The 26,490-nt window shown below is 35.1% G+C and overlaps 2 protein-coding genes across 2 annotated transcripts in view; one reads left to right on the forward strand and one right to left on the reverse strand.

The window, feature by feature from the left end:
* Positions 1-926, reverse strand: part of LOC107704168 (elongation of very long chain fatty acids protein 7-like) — a 3,517-nt gene extending 2,591 nt beyond the window's left edge. The window contains exons 1-3 of the mRNA XM_016507043.1: positions 840-926; positions 294-383; positions 23-213 (exon numbers count right to left, since the gene is read on the reverse strand). Of these exons, the coding sequence (XP_016362529.1) occupies positions 23-213; positions 294-357 (255 nt within the window). The 5' untranslated portion in view covers positions 358-383; positions 840-926. The remainder of the gene's footprint in view (positions 1-22; positions 214-293; positions 384-839) is intronic.
* Positions 927-1,018: 92 nt separating this feature from the next.
* On the forward strand, positions 1,019-17,962 carry LOC107704167 (aryl hydrocarbon receptor-like). The gene is given in 11 exon segments (XM_016507041.1): positions 1,019-1,101; positions 7,081-7,202; positions 8,611-8,804; positions 12,944-13,029; positions 13,145-13,234; positions 13,323-13,428; positions 14,461-14,564; positions 15,929-16,131; positions 16,203-16,312; positions 16,397-16,538; positions 17,388-17,962. Coding segments are annotated over 10 exon segments (1,446 nt in total). The 5' UTR covers positions 1,019-1,101; positions 7,081-7,143; the 3' UTR covers positions 17,740-17,962.
* The last annotated feature ends 8,528 nt before the right edge of the window (positions 17,963-26,490 follow it).

Below are 26,490 nucleotides of genomic sequence, written 5' to 3' on the forward strand. Positions count from 1 at the left end.
ATGATGCAACATGTTAACGAACCTCGTAAATCATGTAGAGGGAAAACGCCACAATGCTGAAGTTATAGATGATCATTGTACGCTTGAGGTCAAAGGGCTTGCAGTTTTCCATCAGCCGAGGCCCCAGCGATGTCACAAAGTAGATGTAAGCAGCGATTATGAATGTTTGAGGGAAAGGGGAGGCCATAAGCAGCCAGTTCTCGGTCCGTGGATCTACAAGCGAGGCAAAAGACGTCTTATTTCCCAGCCAATTACAGAAACCTTACACAAACATGCTGTCGGTGCAAACTCACCTGCTTCCTTAACCCACTCATCATAGTGCAACACAGCTCTTGAGGTCAGTGTGTTGAAAGCCATATCCAAGGAGTCTTTAGGTTTCTCTTCTGGTGGAAAAAAAGAAGAGCAAATTATTAAGGAGATATTTAAATAAGCTTACTTGTAAACCAAATTAACCCGGTTAATGCTTTCTAGCTATAATGTAGCACAGCTTTCCCCTTTCCCATGCAAACAAGGTTACAAATCAAGCTTGTGCCATAAACCTTCAAATTAATCAAGGGGGATTATAAAGACTTTCCCAAACTCTCACATGGAGCACACTTGCTATTGATGCCACTCCCAAAGAAACGAACCATCCAAACCACTCCCAAACACAACTGGAAAGACGTGAAACCCCAGGAGATTCCACTGATTTTTAGCATTTGAACTCAAAATAACACATCTAAACTTTAGAACAGCACAAAACGTATTCCCAAACAGCCAGGTGCACTTCAACGGGAAATCCTGAAATCTAATTAATACGAATCCTGGTGTGACTCCAACTAAAAAGCAAAAACTTAAACCTTAAAACCCGAAGACGTGCTCCTTCCACGCTCTCCCTCGTTCGCTCGGGTAGCTTACTGGTATCAATCGCACGACTCGCTTAAACCTGCAGAACTTATACACCTGTAACTGTGGCTCCTCCCACAATTATTCATATATGGAGGTTCCGTCCCATGAAACTTCCGGAATTTAGGTCGAAACTTTGGGACACGCGCACATTGGTGTTTCCACGGTGACCTGTATGAAAATATGAGCGGAACGCTGTACGAATGTCAACAGCAGGTGTGTGGCTTAATTTGGGAAATGGTGGACGGTGTACAAAATATGCTGACAGAAGATGTTTTCAATGTGAACTTAACGGAAAAAAATGCGTTTTTAGAATCAACAGGAAAACGGGGATAGTTGTCATGCTTGTGATATTTGTATGAATATTTCGCAGGGTGGGGTCATCCTAGAAGGTCAAGACACAAAAACCTAAATTATTTTATATAAGGTCAAGATTATATTAAATATTGAACACTGCTATTGCCCAGGGGGAAAGACACACGTTGACCTTTTGTGACAACATGCGCCTATTTTACCCAACTGATAATACAAATATATCTGATACTAGAATTTAGCTTAAAAGACAGAATTTTGAAAAATTATAATAGCCTAATAATACTAAAACTGTAGTATTTAATACTTATAATTTATAATATTAAATATTATATAACATTTTCTAAAAATAGGTTTTTAAAATTCAACATTGAGATTAATCAAGTACAATGAGAAATGCAGAATAAAACATTGCGGCAATAAGGGGGAATGTAGCAATAAAACTAGGCTTTTTTTCCCCCCATTAAGCATCATTTATTTATTTTGAATTGTTATTTTGAGGTGAAATGTTTGTGTGTGATTCACCCTTGTAGTGCTGTTGACTTCCATCACCCTGGTTTCAGTTTCAGGGCTGGGTCACCGCATCAGTGAAGACAATGAAATGCCTGAATGAGCAGCGGGGTTCTGTTGCTTTCAGAGTCATTATTGCACAATAGAGGAGTCGTACACCGTTGGGTGTGAATAATAAAACTAAGCTACGAGTGGAAAAAGGAGGGTGTATGTTAACCAGAGAAAAGAAGTGAAAATACAGGCCCAGTGATCCCAGTGTTTCTATATGGCTTCGTAATGTTTGTCATCATAATTAGTAAATGCGTTATGCAAACACATGTTTTGTAAAATGATCATTGTGAAGGAATGCTTCTATTAAACTGCTGGCCCTTTAAATTTGGTTTCATAATCATTACATATAAAAACAAAAATTCAATGTGATCAAGATCGAATGCATTAGCTACCCTTACCAAAAAGTAGTATACTTCAAGTTTATTTTAAGTATACTTAAGTAAAGTTCAAGTATATTTTAAGTATACTTTATGTAGCAAGTATACAAATATCAGTGTACTAGTAGTATACTTGTGAGTGTACTATTTCAATTCTCCTTGGGACTAAATTGGCCCACTTTCTAGTAAATAAAAGTATACTTTTAAGTATACTTTAAGTATAACAGTAGTAAACTTTAAGTACACAACTAGTTTACAACAATATTTTTAGCTTGTACTGCAACTATACTAAAAATGAACTTATAGGTATACTGATAGTTTTCTAATTAAATACTTGTAGTAGAATCTTTAGTACACTTTGAAGTATAATCTCAGTAAACTACTAGTTTAGTAGTTTTATTCTGCAAGTATACTCGTAAGTTTTCTTTAAGTGAACTTTACATCATACTTTAAGTATACTACTATGTCCCTATTTAGGTATTCATTTGTATATATTTTGTTATATAAATATCTGAACATACAAAACACCAAAAGAAAGAACAGGGTATCTGCTTGTAAAAAAAAACATTTTATTCTAGCTTCATGCATTCTTTTTTTAAACACTTGAATGTGGGTAAGTTTCATAAATAATAATAAAAAAGTAGCTCAAATATATTTAGACTTTTTCTAAGTAGGCTCATAATAAGTCTAATAAGTCAAGTATACTTAAATGTCATTTTAAGTATATTTCTGAGAAGTACATAAAGCCCATTTCTGAGAAGTACATAAAAAGTAGACTAAAAGTATACTTTCCTATTTTTTAGTTTAAAAGAAGTATACTAATAGCACACTTGAATAAACATATTTTTCGTAAGGGTAATTTAAAAACAAAATGCAAGTGCAGAATGAATGCAAGATCTTTTTAATAAGCTTTTGAGAGATTTATATTTCGTTTTGGATCTCATGATTTCAAGAATGCACACTTAAGCATGTTTTTTGAAGGTGTTGAGCAACACAACAGCATGTGAAACCCTGAAGCATTTCGGTCCAGACAGATCTGGTTTTTCATACAAAAATGATGCCACTTTGATAAATCATTATGTCAGGTTGTATTTCAAATGCTCACTTTCTTACATATTTTATCTTCAGTTTCTATAAAGTAAGTTAAATAAGTTATTTGCATAATTATCCTAGCCAGGCAAGTGGAAGATGAGAAGATGAGGCTCCAAAATTGGTCTTACGAACTGAGAAAACGTCTATTGTATTAGTGCATGTTGTGCAGTTTGACCTGGAAACTTACTGACTTTGCTCATACATGGTATTCAACTTCCCCAAAAATATTTGATAGTTTTTCAATCTTTTTGGATTCAATCTTCATATCAGCTTGTTTTCTTTCAATTAGCACAGGTTTTGTATTTCTTTCTGGAACTGATTGATCGTAGGCCTCATTGATCTGAGCTCATGTGTCTCAGTTTTGGAGTGAATATTGCCAAAATTATCCACAAATAATGCTTTTTTTCACTCAAAAACTGAAGTGTGTGAACTCAGATCAATGAGGCCTACAGTCAGTTCCAAAAAGAAATACAAAACCTGTGCTAATTGAAAATTTCTTTCAGTGATTTTTGGCTATAGGAACACCGAATTAAGTAAAGGATTATCAGTCCAGCACAAAGGTTAAAGAACCCAGGAGGGCTTCACGTTTCATAGATGATACCTGGAACAGATCTAAACACTACAATGTGACAGAAAGAACATTTTATCTCCAAAGAATTATATAGCTCAACCTAAGAACCAGTGTTGCCAATTTAGCTACTTTGTAGCTAGATTTAGCGACTTCCCTGCCCCTTTTGAGACTTTTTTCAAAAGTTTAGGGACAAATATAGCAACTTCTTGGACAAACCTTATCTAAGTTCTCATCTTGCCCACTGATCTACGTTCATCTTTATATAGATCAGTGAATTTGCCATTGTGATGTCATCTAGTGACATTTAGCTACCAGTTTTAGCTACTTTCAATTGAAAGCAGTTGGCAACACTGCTAAGTACCCAATGGACCTTTTTCACATTTCCGGGTTTCTCAGCAGCGGAAGTCGTCATAGTTGGGTTATCTTGAATAGCAGTGAATGGGAGAGTACCACACATATATTTTTTGCATTCCCATTTGCTCAAATAGCAAAAGAAAAACTCCACGATAGTGTTTTCATGACTTTCAATAAAAGGAAAAAAATAGAAAGAGACTGAAAACGGCTGTCAGAAGAGAGAACGATGTCAAATTTACCATCCCTCCCATAGACGCTGCATTAGAAACACCCTCGCATTAACATTAACTGTTTTTGTTATTTGATGCAAAGGTGATATAATACAAAGAATAGTGTTATAAATGTACATACATTTAAAAATATATATATATATGAAAAACTTTCGAGGATTTACGATGCTGATGACCGTTAAACGCGTCATCACAGTCTTGTGAAAAGGGTCCAAAAACAGTTGTTGATGGAACATTTCTTTCGTCAAGTCAAGTTTGTTCACTTCCGAAATGACAGCGACACAAAAAATGTTGTAATAAAGTAGATCAATTCCATTGTGAAGGGCTCATCTGAATGAAGTGATTACAGAAACTTGGGTGTTGCTGTTCTGTGTGACTCAGTGAAACCGGCTAGTCGAGCTCTGGCAGGACAGAGCCAGAATTATCACTAAGTGCTTGTGTCCCGCTTATATATCCTCAAACTATTGTCTTATCATCTAGTATCAGGGGTTTCAATCAGGGGTTCGTGGAGATTATGTATACATAGATATAGGCACTAATACAGATAATAATATACAATAGGCCTATATATAATATTGTTTTCATTTTCATGACATTTCTAAATCAGTACCTGGGTCTTCAAAGGTTGAAAACCAAGAAGTCAAAAAGAGAATAGATCAAACTGTACGATGTAAAAATGATTTTTCGAAGTAGCAAAAAAAAAAAGATTATTGGAGTGTTTTACAAGAAAATACTATTTCATTCTTTCTCCAAATTTTAAGTTTAATTCAGTGTGTTACTTGCCATTTCTTTGTAATTATTTGTGAAATTTACTAGTACTTTCTAAGTGAAAATTGTTTCTACAACAATTTTTTTTTTCAGTGTATAATATAATTTTTGGATTAAATCAAAGTATAATATAATTTTTGGACTGGGTTTCAGTTTATAAATGCTATTAATAAAGTGTTCAGTTTTATGCCTGTTTTTTCTATGCTACACTTTTATCATCCTACTCGTATACGGTAAAATGATAACAATAAAAATAAAATAAGCACATATGTATTTCTGTGTACTTTACATCTCTCAGGGGTTGACATTCAGTGTGGTAAAGACCATTACAGAAACCCTTGTACAAACATGCATTATAGTTAGTGCAAACACTTCAAATAAACAAAGGTGGTTGTGACACCACAAAAACATGAAATATGTTGTTAATAAATCAGGCTCAGAGCGTAACTTTGGCCTGTTTTGTGACATCTTGTTAAACACAATAATAGTATGCTAAATAATGAGATGATACATCCCTGAAAGTGCTTTGAAGCCATTCATCATTTTTAGATAAACTTGCTCTTGGTTATTATGAATATTATATTATATTAAATATTTGGATAACTGAGCATCTTCACTTAAATACTTCTCAAATGCCGTAGGTTCGGTCTTAACCAATCAGCAAAGAGCACATTTCTTTGCCACATTGCATTTTAGAAGTGTATAAAAATCACCAAACAAAGGATAAACTACAGTAAAGCTATTGTATATACAAGCAATCAGAACACGGAGTAATTTAGGAAATGAATCATCAGAGGAGCATCAGATAAATGCAGTGTTGTTACACATAGATTCCCTGTGATTTGGTCTTATCAATGTCTATAATGCCTCAGAATGATAATGGTTTTTATTGGTTTAGGCAGCGATAAACTACTTAAACTCATAGAAATAATCAGTTTCTTAGACTTAAGCATCTTGAGTTGTACCTAACAAATTCATTCTGCTATACTGTAAATGACTGCATATGTGTTACGTAACATGTTATAAAGTTTTGTATTGCATATTAAAGGAATACTTCACCCAAAAATGAAAATCTGTCATAATTTATTCACCCTGAAGTTGTTCCAAACCTGTATGAGTTTTTGAGCGTTAAAGAAGTTATTTTGAAGAATGTTTGTTGCCAAACAGTTGACGGTAGCCATTGACCTCCATACATTTTTTTCCATACTATGGAAGTCAATGGCTACCATCAACTGTTTAGTTGCCAACATTCTTCAAAATATCTTCTGTTGAGCAGAAACGCATACAGTTTTGGAACAACTTGAGGATGAATGATCCCTTTTAAGTCTGACTAGATTTTTCTGAATATAGTTTGAGCAGAATTTGCTTCCATAATCTTATTAGGGTGTTCTGAGTGGTTGCCAAGGCATTGCTTGCGGTTGCTAAGGTGGGCTGAGTGAGTTTTCTAGCTCAAACCTTTGACCCTGAGTATGAACAACAGTAAATTGATGTAGTTTATTCCTGACCTGTCTCAGTATGTGCACTAGAGCGCACCAAACACTAGGTTTTCTTGATCTCTATATGATGCAGGGAACTCTCTTTATTTGCTATTCCATAATTACTCCTCCTGCTGTCCTACAAACACTCACTCACTAGTCTGGAAATATGAAGCTGTACTTTATTCCTGACAATTAATCTTGACAGCTCTCTTTTGAGTCAGGATTACGTTCATTGTGCGCTCTTCAAGCTACTCTGTGCTGTCTGGATGAACTCGTGTGTGTTCCAGCTGGGATTCTTTTATTTGCATTATGGTATTTTTTGGTTTGGAGTGATGCTGGTCTGTTATATAATGACATCGGGACACTCATAGGCTGGGAACATTTGAGTTCATGAGGATCAGGGGTCATTGTGAAAGAGAGAATCTGATCATGCATTAATGTGTCTACAACAGCAGTTCATCATCAGGACTGACAATTAACAGGGTTACTACCAAATTAAAACTGAATGAGACATCATGCTGGGGAATGGAGGGTTATATACGGTGAAGAAGAGGAAGAGACCCGCTCACAAGAGGTAAAAAGTTCGTTTAAATGAGTTTATTTTATTATTTTGTCAAGGCTACGATTTTCACAAGTGGATTTAAAATCTAAACGATAAAACATATGAGAAAGATTGTTTTGTTTATGTTTTTTTTTTAATTTTTTTATTGCGCGTCAACCTTCCTCGTGTTGAACTATCACTTCACACGTGAAATTCGGAGAAGGGGGGAGAGTGCAGTGTTGCCAAGTCCGCGGTTTTCCCACGGGTTGTTTTTCATGTCTGCAGGTTGAAGCGACCCCAATAACATGATATTTAGCCAATGGAAAGCGATTTTTACTGGGGGAGCCCCCCTCGGAAAGCCAGTTTTTAGGCTTGTTTTGAGTAGCAATTGGGCGGGTTTTGTTGTGAAAACCTGGCAACCCTGGCAGATTAGAGTGGGAGGGGCTACATTTACAACAAACACACACGCGTGGTTCCTAAACTGCATGGAACATACCATTACATTTAAAAAAGTGCCTCGAGCGCAATGTATTCAGGTTTCAGGTCCAAACCCCGGAATGTGTTTATTTGCATATCTATAAACTCAATAACATCGATTGGACGAATCTGCGCCATTTGAGGAAATGTTGGCAATTACATCTGCTCCAGTTTTTTAAAACACTCAAACGCAAAAATATCACCTTTTAATGCGCTTATCGCCGCTCGATAGGCGATTAACCAAACACTGAGCCTGAAAGTTTCTGTGATTATATAGAATTAATATGTAATTATCTAAGAATCCTCCTATTGCAAATGCTGTAATGGTAGAAACGAACCTTTTCAAAACTGCTGGTCAAAACTGTTTAAATGCAACAAAACCTCAGGCCACACCTGCAGAAAAAACACCCTTTACTCACCAATTGCAAAAATTTTATTGAAAATGTAATGTACTAAATGTAATTACAAATCATCAAAAAACATTAAATATGAAGCGTCTGTCTAATATGCGTTTCTTTTATTTAATTTGCATTGTTTTGTTTGTTTTATGGAGAGCTTGGCTAAAAAAACTATTAACTACTATCCCTGAAAGCACACGTACATCACAGAGATGTATGTTTTACGTCTGCAAGACGTATTTTTTTTAGAGTGTTTGTTCATCTGCAATATGTCTATAGGACGTTTTCTATCAGATGTTAAATAGACGTTTAGAAGAGGTCTTTAAGATGATTTAGAATGTATGTAAAACTGACATCTTAAAGACGTCTATCAGATGTTTGTACACAGCAGATGCTTTCCAGATGAAGCGATCTTTAACAGACATCTTGCAGACGTACCTGTGCTATCTGGGTTAGTAGATGTAAACAGTGTTTTATTTGGTTTCAAATGGCCTTCTGTGTGAACTGTGCAAGTTACACGGATATGAATTCTCAAGCCTGTCCACTGACTGTTCTTATTCTTGTAGTTGTGGCCTTGAGACTAAACATGACGACGGCACCAAATCAAATCCTTCAAAGCGTCACAGAGACCGGCTGAACGGGGAGCTGGGCAAACTGACGGTTCTTCTGCCGCTGCCAGAGGAGGTCCGAGCCCGACTGGACAAACTCAGTGTGCTCAGACTCAGTGTGGGATACCTCAAGATCAAAAACTACTTCACTGGTGAGTCTCAGAGAGATTCAGAGACATCTGCCTTCATGTCATGAAGGTCTGTGTATTCAGGGGAATATGTGAGTCATGGAGGTCAATGCATTATAAATGAAACTGTATTAATGAGTCTTTAGAGCAGGTGGCAGGTGCTGATTTTGTTCAGAGGTAACAGGAGAGCAAACTGACAGCATCATTTGCAGCTGCAGTCGTGCGGTATGACTTAGGTGGCATAATGATCCTTGCATTACCTTCTGCACAGCTATCAGAGTCCCTCTCAATGTCAGAGTAAAATAAAACATTTTCAAGAAACGAATGGATCATAAATGAGTTTGATTTTTCATAAAGAAAGTAAAGACTGTTATTGGGACCATTACGGTTTTATTTTTGGATGAAACATTATTTTCATGACAATTAAGCACATTTATACCCTCAATTCTTAGGCTACTGTGAAATTGCTGTTCTGTGAAAGTTCTGTATTGACGGGGAACCCGTCGAGCAGGTTATAATGTTCTGCTCCGGTTTTCAAGGAAGTTTGCTCATCTCACTGCCAAAGAGTTGAACAGACATTTGTTTCTCTGTGTAAAGCAATTGTTCCTGTCTGTCTGTGCCATCACATGTTCGCATGTATACACGTTTGTAACTGCATCTATATATTATATTTTGCTGTGCATATATGCAACAGTACATATCGGATGTCAACCGTTTTCTGAAATGTATTGTAATACACTGTAAAAAAAATTCTGTAAAATATACAGTAAAAAACCGGCAGCTGTGGTTGCCAGAATTTTACCGTAAATAATACTGTTTTTCACCGTATATAGTAGGGGAATTTACCGTTAACCATTTAACAGGTTTTTACTGTAGCATTTTTACAGTCTTTTACCATTAAATTCACGGTCATTTTTTACAGTGTAGGGTAAGAGAGTAGAATAATGCTTTCCTCATGTCAGTTTTGCATTTAACTTAAAAGCAAAGTTTTAGCTAAAAATGTCACTCATAAATATGCTGTCTTTGCCCTCTGTTATGGTTTGGCCTTATGTTTTAGCAAGACATCTGACACCCAGAGCAAGAGATATGCACCTTCTGTTTCTCTCAAAATTTATGCGAAACTTGGCATTTCTTTTATTTTATTTTACAAAAATGACAATAAAGTGTACATTTCATTTATGTGAATGAGCTTCCACTTTGTTGCACATAAGTCCCCTATGTAAACATCATCATGTAAAACAAACAAACAAACAAAAATGTCAGTTGCTAAACAAGAATGTCAGTTGCATGCCTTGGGCCCTTGGCTATTTTCTTTTCCCCCTCACTTTTTATTTGGATTTTCTCCACATGAACAGACTGTATCATACAATTACAGATACTATTATTGACTGATATCATTAGCTACATATACACATACGGTATAACCATTAATATGTATATGTATTCTGTCTCTTTTGTTCATAAAAAAGTCCAGGTGGACTTTTCACAGGAAACAAAAATAGAGAAGGGAGAAAATTAAATTATAACAAGAGTAGATATAGTATGCACAAGAACAGCAACCATAAAAAAAAATAACAAATGAAGTAACAATATTAACCATATAATATAATAATGGTTGTAATAGGTTGTAAATGGTTGAATAGCTAAATGGATAAATAAAAGACCACTTGGTTATTTTCCTGTGCTCATCATGATTTTCTTCATTTTAGCAGAGCTAGAAGTGAATCAGTGCCCAAGTGCTTTACTTAAATGTTTCAAATGACTCAATTGGACATTGCGTTCTCTTCACACCCACTGGGAAAGAATATGAGTTTAGTAAAATCTTCCAAATTGGCATGCCAAAATGCCTTACAACATAGCAGCGTCATCCTGTTTTGTGGTTGGGATTTTATATTTCTTAGTTCAGGATCAAATTTTCAAGTGAATTAGGCCAGAAATATTTCTTATGGGCAAATATGAAACTGTATTTTGGATTATTTATGTTAAAAATATATGCTTTTGTCGTTATGAGAATGGCATTATTTAGTCGTTGGAGTCTGAATTGTCATCCCTAAACTTTTCACCCTAGTAGCTGTGAATAAATACAAAAGAATAAAGGTGAGAGAGGCTGGAAGAAGCTTGTTGTGGAGTCAGACAGGAGGACTATGAAGGAGTGTTTGGGTGTGTTAACTCAGAGGTGTGGAGGAGACGTGCCAGCAGGTGATTAAGCATAATACCACCAATTTCAGTACAAAATATCCAAACTATAATGCTGAAAAATTACAGCACTTTGATGTGAAGATGTACATGTGACACGATTTCACAAGATATCACAGACTCCATTAACCTAGTTTTTGTTTGTCTTTTTTCTTTTTGCTAAAGTGAAAGAAAACAAAACAAAACAAATGTAATTTATTTACATTTAGACATTTAGTAGACGCTTTTATCCAAAGCAACTTACAAACGAGGACAATAAAAGCCATCAAAATCAACAAAAGAGCAATGATATACAAGTGCTATAACAAGTCTCAGTTAGCTTAACGCAGTACACGTAGCAAGTTTTTTTTTTTTAAATCATATCATAAATAAAAAGAAAACGGATAGAATAGAAAAAGAATAGAGCAAGCTAGTGTTAGAGACCTTTTTTGCTTTTGTAAATTGTATAATAAATAAAAAGGAAAACAGAGATAGAATACAAAAACATTAGAGAAGCAAGTGTTAGTTTTTTTTTTTTTAAGAAAACAAGCAGTAAATAAATAGAGTGCATGTCTAAAAGGGGCAAGTTTATTTTTATTTTTATAAAGAATAGAATTAGAATAGAGAGTGCTAGAGTTAGAGGCTCAAATAAAGATGCAAGAGATTTGTTTTTAGCCGATTCCTGAAGATGGACTCAGCTGCTTGGATTGAGTTGTGCAGGTCATTCCACCAGGAGGGAACAGTTAATGTAAAAGACTGTGAAAGTGATTTTGTGCCTCTTTGAGATGGCACAATAATGTGTCATTAATTTGCAGAACGCAAGCTTCTAGAGGGCACATAACTCTGAAGTAATGAATTTAGGTAAATGGGTGCAGAGCCAGTGGTGGTTTTGTAGACAAACATTAATGCCTTGAATTTAATGCGAGCAGCTACGAATAGAATTAGAATAGAGAGTGCTAGAGTTAGAGGCTCAAATAAAGATGGAAGAGATTTGTTTTTAGCCGATTCCTGAAGATGGACTCAGCTGCTTGGATTGAGTTGTGCAGGTCATTCCACCAGGAGGGAACAGTTAATGTAAAAGTCTGTGAAAGTGATTTTGTGCTTCTTTGAGATGGCACAATAAAGCGACGTTCACTTGCAGAACGCAAGCTTCTAGAGGCACATAAGTCTGACGTAATGAATTTATGTAAAGGGGTGCAGAGCCAGTGGTGGTTTTGTAGGCAAACATCAATGCCTTGAATTTTATGCGAGCAGCTAATTTTTAATTCTCTTCATCTCACAAACAACCATGAGTGTGTAATTTGTCAATTTTATTTGTTTACAGCAATTAGCAACCAGTAGCATTTTAGTATTATTGAGATACAGTTATAGTTTTGAACCATTTTTTAAAAGTAGTTTCTGTTTTCATTTTTATATTTTGTAAATTGTATTTTTTTTTCATTTTAGTAGTTTTTTTTTAGGTATGTCTATATAGTTTTGATTAATTTTTATTTCAGTTGTAGTTTTAGTCATTTTAGTACATCAAGTTGAATTCAATCAAAATGAAATTTTAATTGAATGCCTTGGCGACTAGCTGTTAATTTTTACAGTTAAAAAAAGGGAATTTTATATACAGTTAAAGTTGAATTTATTTTATATTTATTTAAATGTATATTTATATTAACATTTATTTTAATATTAACATATTTTTTATGGTTTTAATTTTAGTTTCAATTTAGCAACCTCAGAACAATAATATTTTCCGCTGTGTGGTTATTTTGAAAAATAATGTTTATTTATTAGTTTTTTTATTGGCATCTATGGTTCCTTTCCACGTGAAAAATGGTCTTCATGCTAAAAAGTGGTTCTGTTAAGAACTTATCATTAAAAGGTTCTTTGAGGAAACGAAAAGGGTTCTTTTTCCCCATTTATGGGATCTTTATTTTTTTAGAAGCATAACAAAAGTTCTTGAATTTATCCTTCATTATTATTTTTTGTCTTTATTTCAGCTACATTAAGGAAGAATTGGGTCCCTGAGTTTTTCTGTAATGATGATGCCGGCATCGGCGTCTCTGAAGCTGATCTGCTGCTTCAAGTGAGTGATGTTCAAAATACAAATGCAAATGGAAGGCAAATGACAGAATGACTTTTGAATGATACGTGGCCTGCTCTCGCTGTCTAGTAACAGGTCTGTGTCACTTTCTCCGCAGGCCCTGACTGGTTTTGTCCTGGTCGTGTCCACAGATGGCTCCATCTTCTATGCCTCGCCCACCATTCAGGACTACCTGGGTTTCCATCAGGTGAACAACTAAGCTGTTAAAAATAATTGTTTTTAATGTATAGATGTAACCCAGACCCAACTAACCAATGCAAGCGTTCTTCTCACAGTCTGACGTGGTTCATCAGAGCATGTTTGATCTGATCCACATCGATGACCGGGTCACATTCAGATGCAAGTTGCACTTTGCCCTCGACCCCGAGTCCAGCATTGATGGTTGGTATCAGTATGTACTGAATGACCTTCATTGCAATTACACACAGTGTATTTCAGTTTAAAGGAATGTTCTGGGTTAAACTCGAAGTAAACATTACATTGCACACTCCCTTTGTCCGAATATGTTTACTTTTCCACTACTTAGTATGCAAACAGCAGTATGTTAAATTAAATGAGTATGAATATGCAACATTATATACTGTATGCTGAAAAAGTTCAAAAGTTTGGAATCAGTAAGATTAAAAAAAGAAAGAAATTAATACTGTTAGTAATCAAGGATGGAAATAAATTGATAAAAAAATGACAATATAGACATTAATAATGTTTTAGAAGACTTCTATTTCAAATTAATGTTGTTCTTGAACGTTCAATTCATCAAAGAATCCTGAAAATGCTGTTTTCAATATTGATAACAGTGTTATTTTAGTATTATTTATATACCATTGTAGCTTTGGTTAAAATTAAAAAATAATTAGCATTTTAATTTTTAGTAATTTTGTGATGTGCTTTTGTATTTTTTGTTTGTTTGTTTTTAGTCATTTTTGTTTTTAGCAATTGTATTGGTATTTAATTTTTTGTACATTTCAGTTTTAGTTTTAGTTCAGTTCGATTTTTTACATTTATTTCCAGTTATTAATTTTAGAACTTATTACAGTTTTAATGGGGTTTTTTTTCAGTTACCAGATAAATCAAATAAATGCAGCTTTTGGTGAGTCAAAATCATTCAAAAATCTTACTGTGCCCAATTTTTTAAACAGTATACTAAAATATGTCATCCTAACATATAATCCTAAATAGGAATTAAGGACAGTGTATTGTGCATTTTTAAAATCAAAATGATGTCGGTGATCTTAAAAAAAAAATTGTAGGTGCATTCAGAAGAATTCAAAATAGAGATGTACTTGTACATTTCCTTAATGTGGACTGTGGCAGCTATTAACAGAACTTGCTATTAACAGCAGAATGAAGCTGAACTGTGTCCCTGGTGGATGATATAAATGTGATTTATGTAAATGTCGTGTTTAATTGCAGGGCCAGTGGGCAGTGAGAGGATTCCTCCAGAGAACTCGTCCTTCCTGGAGAGGAGCTTCTGCTGTCGTCTCCGCTGCCTTCTGGACAACTCCTCCGGCTTCCTGGTGAGACGCACAGGACCACACACAGGAATTGTAATTCAGTAATAAAAATGGAATTTACTGTATAATGTGGAATGTCATGGAATTTGGAAAATGTTGGATGAATAAATCAAATGTGTATCAAATGTTAATTTTAATAGTTCAATTTTCAATTGATTACATGTTAAAGACTATTTAAATTGTTAATGTTTTATGTCTTCATTTGATTACCTCCATTTTTATTATAAATTTGTTAAATTAAACAGATAACATGCCAGTAGGCAATGCTTTCACTCAGAAGGTTCTCTAATGGATGTAAAAAAAAAAAAAAAAAAATCTGTGTTCTTAAAGATGTTTCACCAGAAATAATCTTAAATTATCTTAAATTTAAATTATCTTACATTTTTTTGATCGAATCTTGAAATGAAAAATCTTAATGTTTGTTATACTGAAGTGAATTGGTTGTTTTTCATTACTACTATATGTTACTACTGTTTGTTTCTTTTAAAATACATTGATTTTGCCATGAAAATAGCCATAGCCATAGCCATAAACAGACAGAATTTGTGAAAAAAAATAAAACATTTCATAGGTCCCTATTATTGTAATAAAAAAAAACTGAATAAAACAGAATTGTGACCCTGGACCACAATACCAGTCATAAGGGTCAATTTCTTGAAAGTGAGATTAATACATCATCTGAAGGCTGAATAAATAAGCTTTCCATTGATGTATGGTTTGTTAGGATAGGACAATATTTGGCCGAGATACAACTATTTGAAAATCTGGAATCTGAGGGTGCAAAAAAATCAAAATATTGAGAAAATCACCTTTAAAGTTGTCCAAATGAAGTTCTTAGCAATGCATATTACTAACCAAAAATTAAGTTTTGATATATTTACAGTTGGAAATTTACTACATATCTTCATGGAACATGATCTTTACTTAATGTCCTAATGATTTTTGGCATAAAAGAAAAATCGATAATTTTGACCCATACAATGTTTTTTGGCTATTGCTACAAATATAGCCCAGCGACTTAAGACTGCTTTTGTGCTCCAGGGTCACAATTTAGAAAAAAATAAAATGGATTTCATAGGGCCCTAAAAATGTTCTTTTTGTTAAACTTTTAATAAATTATAGTTAAATTGTATTAGTTTCATGATTTAGGCAGCTAATTAGACATGCTTTTTGATTACTATAATTTAGTAGAAATTCGTGCAGAAAAACGAAAACTGAAAAAAAATCCAGAGAAAATGATTAGAGAAAAATAAAAAACAGGATTTGGGTGAAAGAAATCATTTCATAGGGCCCTACACACATGCAAAATAAAGTCATTAAAAAATGGTTCACCTTTAATGAACACAGCTTTTTTTTTGTGCACAAAGGCGCTCAATTTTCAGGGACGGCTGAAATATCTTCACAGACAAGACCGGACCACAGAGGGCAAAGCATCGGGTCTCTCAGAGCTCGCCCTGTTTGCCACCGCCACCCCCGTTCAGCCCCCTGCTCTCCTAGAAATCAGGACCAAGACCCTCTTTTTCCAGACCAAACACAAACTGGATTTTACGCCAGTGGGCATGGACACCAGGTGAGGATCCGCACTGACTTCATTACGGAGGGTATGTGTCACTGTTAACTGTTTGTTCGTGTGTCTTCCAGGGGGAAGGTGGTTCTGGGTTACACTGAGCAGGAGCTGTGCATGAGAGGATCTGGATATCAGTTCATCCATGCTGCTGACATTATGTACTGCGCTGACAAACACTTACGCAGTAAGATTTCACTCGCATTCTAGCGCACCGTTGTTCTGAACACATGTACTTGGATGTTCTGAGGTTCGTGTCTCTGTGTTACAGTGATGAAAACAGGAGAGAGCGGTTTCTCCATCTTCAGGCTCTTGAGTAAGACCGGCGTGTGGATCTGGGTCCAGGCCAACGCTAGAATGGTGCTCAAGGCAGGCAAACCCGACTTCATCATCTGCCATCAGAAACCGTTGACGTGAGTGCTCTTCACTTCCTCTGACACTCACAGCTGCTCACTTCCTGCTGTATTTCTGTATATTCACTATATTTTACATAGGTCTGGTTTTTGGTCAATTTAACAGTTAAACGTTTCTTCTTTTTTGCTGGTTATATAAGCTTTTTTATCAAAATATTAAACCATTTTTTAATCATTTCTAACATTTTTAATGGTTTTATTCCTGATTTTACTTTAAACATGTAAAAGCATGGAGTTTTGACTGTATAGACCATAGTATCAGCCATCATATTGATTATCAGCCATAACAAAAATAATTATCAGCTATCAGCACAGGCTATATTTAACCCCAAAATTAAACAGAATCATTATTATAATGCAAAATAAATAAATAAATAAATATCATGTGTTTACATTATGGTAGTGATGTGTTGTACTTCATGCTGATTAAATGTACATATATAAATGATATGATATAAATGATATTACATATACATATATATATACAGTGGGTACGGAAAGTATTCAGACCCCCTTCAATTTTTCACTCTTTGTTATATTGCAGCCATTTGCTAATATATATATAAAATAAATAAATAATGAATAAATTCTAAATTAGTAATACTAAATTCTTAAACATCATTAAGAATAAAGAATAAGAGATTTGGGCAAAACAACCCAATAGCTGGGTCAAAACAACCCAACCGCTGGGTCTTTTTTGAGTGTATGAGGTGAGATTCACCCAAACATCAGTTTGATATATTTTATAGGCCAATCTGATTTATTTAAGGCTTTATTTTTGTAAAGCCCTTTGAGCATCAGTATGCTTTTATAAAAACAATCAGTTTCACTATTTTATTGAACCTGTAGAAATTAAGAAGGCGAGGAGCAACTCCGTCAAAGGCAACTGCAGCTTCCCTTCAACTTTGCGACTGGAGAGGCTCTCCTGTACGAAACCTCCCCCTCTCTGATGATCCCGGGGCTGCAGGATCATCCATCCAGCAACGCCGTACATCCCGACTCCCTCCTGGGCTCCTTACTGAGTCATGACCTCTCCGTCTACAACCGGCCCCCGGAGCCAGCGTCTCACTTCTCTCTGAAGGACGTCTTCATGGACAGCCATGCCCTGCTCAGCGTTCCCAACAGCATCCGATGGGATTTCACCTCCCAGGCCATGCCAGACTCTCCAGACATAGTGACAGAGTCCTTAAAGAGCAGCTGAAGGAAAAGGAAGAAGCTCTACTGCAGCTACAGGAAGAGGAACCCATCCAACTCAATGACATTCTGGCCAATGATGTTTTCTCATATGTCGAAGACGCTCTGTTGAGAGAGACTTCAGCCAGAGGCATCAACCAGAACATGTTAAACGGTCCTACATCTCAAAGTGACACCACTGGGCGGCAACAAAACTCTGTGTTGCCAGGCAACCAGATAATGAGATGTGAATATTCATCATCTCATTCAGGCCAATGATGTTTTCTCATATGTCGAAGACACTCTGTTGAGAGAGACTTCAGCCAGAGGCATCAGCCAGAACATGTTAAACGGACCTACATCTCAAAGTGACACCACTGGGCGGCAACAAAACTCTGTGTTGCCAGGCAACCAGATAATGAGATGTGAATATTCATCATCTCATTCACAGAAGCTCACAGAATCGGACTTTTACGGACAAAAAGCACCAGAAAGAGAATGTGCAAATGACTCGCTGGACCTTTTTGGCACTCTGAAATCTTTCCCACATCCTCCAAACTCCTGTAATTCTATTCCAGGCCATTTTTCCATCCCATTTCATAATAATCACTCTTCCTCTATAGAAAAGACTGGCATGGTGTTGTCAGATCCATCCCAAAACAATCCTCTTTCTCAAAGTGTCCCCAGTCGGCCGTTTTCCGTAAACATCCAGCATGCTGTTCACCGAGGCACCCTGCCGCCATGGCAACCACAGCAGCATGCCATCCCATTAACCCTGCAGAGATCCCACTGTGTTCAGAATGGCTGTGTTACCCACAATCCACCTGTATCGCAGCACCCACAGGACATTTAGTCACAAACAGAACTGTGCAGCCCATATACAATGAATCACAGTCAGAGAAGCCACATATCCCAGAATTCATCATTGTCCAGTCCTCTAATGAGCCTTTTTCCCGGTTACACATCCCTGGATCTATGGATACGGACTGCAGCTGTGCCTCCTGTCCCGGGACATCTGGACTGAGCCATTATTGAACAGTATAAACACTCTGATCTGATTTAATCATCTTGAGTGTGACACTCAGGGTCCATATTAACATAGCATGAATAAAATCGTAATTTAAGGAACCTAAAATTGACTTGAACAAACATTTGAGGAGCAAAATCACATCATGGTGAATCCTGGGATGCTTTTTAAATACTATTGAAGAACTTCACATGCATACTGGACAATTGATGATGCTTGTTCACTATCTGCTCCAAAATTATTTAGAAATGTTTGTACATGTGATCATCAAAGTAGCATGTTTTGTTCTGTAAAGAAAGTCATACGTAGACCAGTACTGTTGTTGTTAACTAAAATGAATAGACACCATTTTCTTTATTAAAATTAAGCTTAAATGAAATAAAATATTCGATGAAAAACTAGCATTAGAAATGTTGCAACTAACTGAGATTAAAAAATGTTTAACTTGAAGAACTAAAACTACTGAAACTAAAACGGACATAAAAATTAAACTACATAGAAATAATAAAAAACAAATAAAATGTCAAAAGTACATAATAAAAATATTAAAACAAACTAAAACTAGTTAAAATTAAAAATATAAAATAAAGGTTTATTCAAAATTAATAAATATTAATAGCCTGTCCTGTGACATGCATACTGGACAATTGATGATACTTGTTCACTATCTGCTCAAAATTATTTAGAAATGTTTGTACATGTGATCATCAAATTAGCATGTTTTGTTCTGTAAAGAAAGTCATACGTAGACCAGTACTGTTGTTGTTAACTAAATGAATAGACACCATTTTCTTTATTAAAATTAAGCTTAAATGAAATAAAATATTCGATGAAAAACTAGCATTAGAAATGTTGCAACTAACTGAGATTAAAAAATGTTTAACTTGAAGAACTAAAACTACTGAAACTAAAACGGACATAAAAATTAAACTACATAGAAATAATAAAAAACAAATAAAATGTCAAAAGTACATAATAAAAATATTAAAACAAACTAAAACTAGTTAAAATTAAAAATATAAAATAAAGGTTTATTCAAAATTAATAAATATTAATAGCCTGTCCTGTGTATTTTGTAATGAAATAACGCAAAAAAAAAAAAAAAAAATTCCATGTTCTGATGCATCTGTCTCTCTGAAGTCCAGCATCAGTCCCTGAGGATCAGAGCAGATGCTTCTAGACGTCTCTGTTTTCAGCTCCTACATCCGTTTCATTCATCTTGCATTGTTTTATTGTTCTTTACTTTAATGACAAATTGTGTTTGTTTACAGATAAATAAAAAATGTCATTCAGTACATCACATTTTTTTCCTTTCAACACTGACCACAGTTTCTTTTGCTAGTTTGCAGTTGGGCTTTGAGATAGATCATAGATGCTGCACTAAAATGATTGATAATGATCATTTGTTTAATAATTTGGTTAATTATGCCATGTCATTTTTGCAAATTGATGCAGTGGTCTCTTAAAGGAATAGTTCACCCAAAAATGAAAATTTGCTAAAAATTTACTCAACCTCAGCCGATCCAAGATGCATATTGGTTTGTTTGTGCATCAGAACAGGTTTGGAGAAATGTATCATTACATCACTTGCTCACCAGTGGATCCTCTGCAGTGAATGGGTGCCGTCAGAATGAGAGTCCAAACAGCTGATATAAACATCACAATAATCCACAAGTAACCCACACCACTCCAGTCCATCAGTTAATGTCTTATGAAGCAAAAAGCTGCATGTTTGTAAGAAACAAATCCATCATTATGATGTTTTAACTTAACCGGTGCTTCTGGCCAAAATACTAGCCCATAACACTTCCTCCAGTGAAAAAGTCCTGTTTTTCTCTCACATCAAAACTAACCCACATATTTGTTTAGAACTGTTTTGGTTTGCAAACGGCACTTGATCTGTGCAGATTTCTCCCGATTCAGATGAGACGACCTGATAGCAAAAGCAAAAGGTTTGATAATCTAAATATCCATCCCTATGCTGAGAAAATATTCAGAATTTATCTTCATATCACGTTAATGGATGTAATCAACACATTCATCGGGTTAACATACTTTACTTCATATGCAGGAAATGCAGAACACATTTCAATAACGTGCCTTAAACAGTGTAGGTTGGATTGCTGTAGGTCACGTGTTTGTGGTTTTAAGCAGAACCTCCATGACAACAAACAAATTAGTGGTGAGTTTTCTATGAGTTGACGCTCATATTCTCACACAGGATACACTAAACGATCAATATATGACTAATACATTAAACTCTTGCATAGTGGTTTATTTAAGACTAAGAGAGCAGTGACTCCGTCTGCTCAAACTCTTACTGGCTGCATTTCATTCATTTCAAGTCGGTTTTGCTCAGGTTTGTCTTGAATGAGGGATTATTTTGCAGAAATATAATATCAGTCGAGCCTAGTCCTTCATTCAGTGCTCTCACGCAAGAAACATAAAACTCCCTCCACTGCTGTGGTACAAATATGGTCTCATTACCTTCCCTTGTCCTCCGTTTATATAATTATTATTATAACAGCACCTGTTCGTGCTCTTAATCTCTGTATGTTCGCTAAAGTCTGGAGCAGGGTTGCCAGGTTTTCACAACAAAACCCTCCAAAGTGCTACTCAAAACTAGGCCAAAACTGGCCCAATCGCGTTCAGGGGCGAAAATACACCTAAAATACAAATTTTTGGCAGGTTTTTGCATCCCAGGGGCTAGTTATCAAGTTAATGGGGTCGCTTCAACCCGCGGCATCCGTGTCAAAGTAGCCCAATTCCGCTGGAAAATCCCGGACTTGGCAACACTGGTCTGGAGCTCATTGCATGTTTAGTAGCCGATATCTGATTCAGATAAGGCCTGCAACTTGAATAATCACAGTTTCACACTTATGGATGTGTTCATGTGTGTTATTAGAGAGCGCGTCGCACACAGTTCTAAAAGTATTGCATTCAGTGCTGGGAAAGTGTGAAATCCTGCTAAACAGGTTCTTATTATTCAATACAACGGTCAATGGCATCACCTAGTGGTGAAAACACTGGAAATTAATCAAGATAAGTGTGCAATTGAATACAAGCATGCTGTTTAAAAATGAGATAAAAACTGTCAAATAGAATTTTAATGTGTTGCTGTCACATGACCACACTATGTTGCACGTTTAATTCAGCGAGTGACTTCCAGTTATACATTTTGGCAGTCCAATAGCCTATAACTAAATAAAGGTCTTGCACATATGTATGCAAGTACTCGTGACATTTGCATACTATGCGCAGTATAGACATACTATATACTCCATAAATAGCGCATGTGGTATGATCCTGTAGTGGTCCACAGGTTGGTTTGTCGCAGTGGCTTTTAATCAAGGCATGTTGTGCTCCTCTCTGTAGGATGGTCAAGGACATTGTCTTGGGCTGAATGGATTTGCTCTGCGTGATAAAGGGCTGAATCTGCTTTGTCTGTGATGGAGATCAGGAGGTCACAGCTCTACAGGAATGATCATCCACAGGTTCACATCACAAAACCCACCCACTTCCAATCGGATCAATCACACTGTACTGCAGAGAAAGAGAGAGTGATGTGACTGCATAGATAGATAAATAGAAAGATTGCTAAGGTTTATTGCTAGGGTGTCACTAGTTGGTTACTGCGGTATTCTGGGTGGTTGCTATAGGGCATTGCTACACTCAAAAAAAATGCTGGGTTAAATACAACCCAGCGCTGGGTAAAATATGGACAAGCCCAGCGATTGGGTTGTTTTCAACCAACAGTTGTGTTAAATGTTTAACCCAACCTTCTGGGCAGTAACTCAACCGCTGGGTCAAAACAACCCAATCGCTGGGTTTGTCCATATTTTACCCAGCACTGGGTTGTATTTAACCCAGCATTTTTTAGAGTGTATGTGGTTGCTATAAGGTGTTATATGTTATTTCTTTAATAATGCTGTTTTTGCATTTGTGATTAGTCACAAACAACATTATAAAATAACAGTGTTGTTACTGTTAACTAAAACTATTAAAAATAATTTTCGGTAATTGAAACAAAGCTAAAATAAAATAAAATAAAAAATATTAGATGAAAACTTAAACTTAAAAACTTAAATGAAAATTAGAAATGTTGCAGAGGCAGCTAATTGAAATAAGTGAATGACTAATGCTAAAACTGAAATGAAATTAAAGCTATATAGCAATATTTAAAAAACAAACAAACAAACAAATATTTGTCATGTGTATTAGTTTTTTTTTTGTAATATTTGCACAACAGAAATTACTAAAACAAAGATAAATTAAAAACTAAAAATAAATTAAAACTGTATAGAAAGATTTAAAAATAATAATAATAAAAATGACAAAAGCACAACAAAATTACTAGTTACAAAAATATTTGTCATTTTATTTAGTTTTTAAAATATTTATTTGCACAGCAAAAAACTTAAATAAAGACAAATTAAAGCTATATAGAAATATTAAAATAAAAAATAAAATGACAAAAGCACTAAAAATTAAATGACAAAATTACTAAAATTAAAATGAAAACTGAAAATATAAAATGAAAGGTAATTTACACCATTAATAAATAATGTAACATAAAAAAATCCTTAATTAACACTGTATAGTACAATATTCTTTACAATTTTATATGAGTAAATGTTAAATATCATTTAAAAATAATAAAAATATCTAAAAAAAAAACACAATATACTGCCATACCATTACACTATCTAGTTTTTTTCTCCCTTTTTTTATAGCTGTATTGTACATAATGTGAGGAGCTCATCACTGAGGTGTGTGTGTGTGTGTGTGTGTGTGTGTGTGTGAACCTGACAGCCTCTGTCTGTTTGTGAGCTCACGTCCACTCAACTAGAATTTAGAGCAGCTTTCACATTCTGCATGACATTCTGTCCACCTGCATGTCCATATTGAAAAGGTTATTGGAAATAAGAGCTTGATTGAATTCACATGCAGTGCGCAACCAAAGAGAGTTCTTACATTCTTTCTGGAATTTCAGCTTTCGCCGAGGATGTTTGTGTTTAAAAAAGCTGATACAGAAATGGAAAACTCACAACAGTGATGCAGGATCCACAAGTCAAATGTTTTATGTTTCCCAGATCCTAAACACTGTCTGACCTAAAGGCTTCAATGCTTGAAATTGGTTTTGAAGACAGATTAATTGTACATGCCTATGTTACAAAATCTGATATTTAATTTTTCCCCTTAAGGCAAGACAAAACAGGAAAACCCATTCTTTTCTTCATCCACTGGTCAGTTTTGAGATGTTGGACTGTTTTGCTTCCATGTCCCTCCTTCAACAGTGTTGAAAATCATCCCAGAATCTCATGAAGTTAGTTTATGAATGTCTAGAGAGAGAAGCGCAGGAATATAGACAAAGAAGCAGCTCAAATATAATAAAGATTTAATTTCATTAAAATTATTACAAAATGTGTGAAAAAATGAGGAGTGTCCAAAACTTCCCTGCTATTTTGTGAGCTGAACTGCCTCTTGACCACTAGGGGTGCTGTTTATCCATTTAAAACACACTGAACGGAGCATGTGGCTGTGAATTTCAGTACAAACAGTTGCTCATTATCTTGGTCTTTATATATTATTATAAATCACATTTATTTGAACTTCCACTATTAGTAGCATTGCGTTAGCAAGTTTTGCACAAGCAAACACTGAAATTTTCAGAAAATGTAAATGAAGTGGCTCATGCTAATATTTTTAATATGTTGTTGTTGTCATGTTCCATTGCACGCTTTAGAAACTTTGGACACCTTAACCATGTCAGGCATCAGGGAAAAGGACCACCGGTTTGTTTTTAACACAACAACAGATGTCTCAGTGTCAGCATGTTCTCCTCCAGCCCGAAACGGAAAGGAAATATCACAGAGAAATGCACTCCAGATTGCCGGTTTGTCGGTCGCCAGTCGTCCCCTGGGTAAAATTGGGGGAATTCAGCATTTGTTTCAGAGCCAAGAGAGCACCAATTGTAAGAAACCCAGCCAGTCAATAGTTTGTTTATTTGCAGTCGTCTTCATTTGGCTTTATGCGAGCAGTGGACATTGTTCCTACACAAATGAATTTTCCTCAAACAATTAGGTATATCTGAATCACCATCACAACATTTGTTAAAGATGATACATCACAAGTTAGGCTTTTAGATGAAAATCGTCGGTCATTTATTCTTAGTTAGTGCTTTTCGAAATAGAATTGAAATCCCTGGCGCACTAAAACTCAATTCCATCATCTTAAACAGCAGTATTTTGGGAACAGGACACTTTTTTTCTCCTCTCTGATGTCTGATTGAAATGATAGTCCTTCATTAGAGAGTTCAGATCATTAATGGCACCATGTATTACTTTTGCGAAGTTTCTTGTCCCACATGAGATGTTGTTCTATCAGCGCAGGTTTATTGAAAAGATCCTCAGAGGTTCACTATTTCCCTCTTGTATTGTACAGAGACGATTCGTCTGTGTTAAACATTAATTGAATTTTGATTTTAGGCAATTATTCCTCATTTTTGTGGGTATTTGCATTAATCTAAAATATTAATGGGTTCATTTGGCTGAGCTGAAGAGAGTGTTTGGCCGCAGAGGACCCTTCCTAACTCTGACGCCCCTCGAGGCCTTTCTCCACTAATCTTATGGGTCTTTTAAGAAGAAAGAAAGAGAGCACACATTATATGAAGGATGTTAAAGGAAGCACTGGAACAGAGAAGGATCATGCTTGTAGATCTTACAAAAACCCCATAGTACTATTATTTTTTACCAGTGTTAGCACCAGATTTATCAAAGTTTGAGAGGTTTGTGGGTAAAAATATAGATTTAGATAACTATCTAGATAAGATATATTTGTATTGCATATAATATACTGTTTAAATGTGCCAAACTTTGACACCTTTAAATGGCACATTGATTGGTCACTTTAAATTTTTAGGAAGTTAATACTTTTATTGAGCAAAGATTCATTAAAATTGATCAAAAATGACAGTAAAGACATTTATAATGTTGCAGAGTTTTCTATTTCAAACAAATGCTGTTCTTTTGAACTTTCTATTCATCAAAGAATAAAAAAAAATCACAGTTTCCACAAAATATTAAATGTGTTCAATATTGATAATAATCAGAAATGTTTCTTGAGCAGCAAATCAACATATTAGAATGATTTCTGAAGGATGTGACACTGAAGACTGGAATAATGATGCTGAAAATTCAGCTTTGTATCACAGGAATAAATGACATTTTAAAATATATTCAAATAGAAAACAATTATTCTAAATTGTAATAATATTTCACAATATTATTATTTTACTGTATTTTTGATCAAATAAATGCAGCTTGGGTGAGCATAAGAGACACTTCTTTAAAAAACATTTAAAAAAAAAATTCAAACCCACAATTTTGAACAACAGTGTATATGAATAATGTGATTAAATACTAGTATTTAATCTAAATAGTATTTCTATCTGGTACTTTTTTTTATTTATTTATTTTTTTTTTACTTTTTGGCAGATTTCTGTCAATAACTAGACGTGAATAGAATATGCATTAAATAAGAATTTAACATGAGATTTTATTTAAAAAATATATGTGAAAATAATAATGCGGCACATTTGCTGTTGAAAGGGATGAGCAGCATAGTAACCAGTTCCACAGACAGACAGAACGTGGTTATAAGCCTCACTGTATTGTCTGCATGTATCTCAATATTTCCATGATATGAAATTCAGATTTTGGGGCGGGTGGGAGGAAGGGGGAGATGGGGGGA

The sequence above is a fragment of the Sinocyclocheilus anshuiensis genome, unplaced genomic scaffold, assembly GCF_001515605.1.
Source record: "Sinocyclocheilus anshuiensis isolate Anshui unplaced genomic scaffold, SAMN03320099.WGS_v1.1 scaffold690, whole genome shotgun sequence".
Taxonomy (NCBI): domain Eukaryota; kingdom Metazoa; phylum Chordata; class Actinopteri; order Cypriniformes; family Cyprinidae; genus Sinocyclocheilus; species Sinocyclocheilus anshuiensis.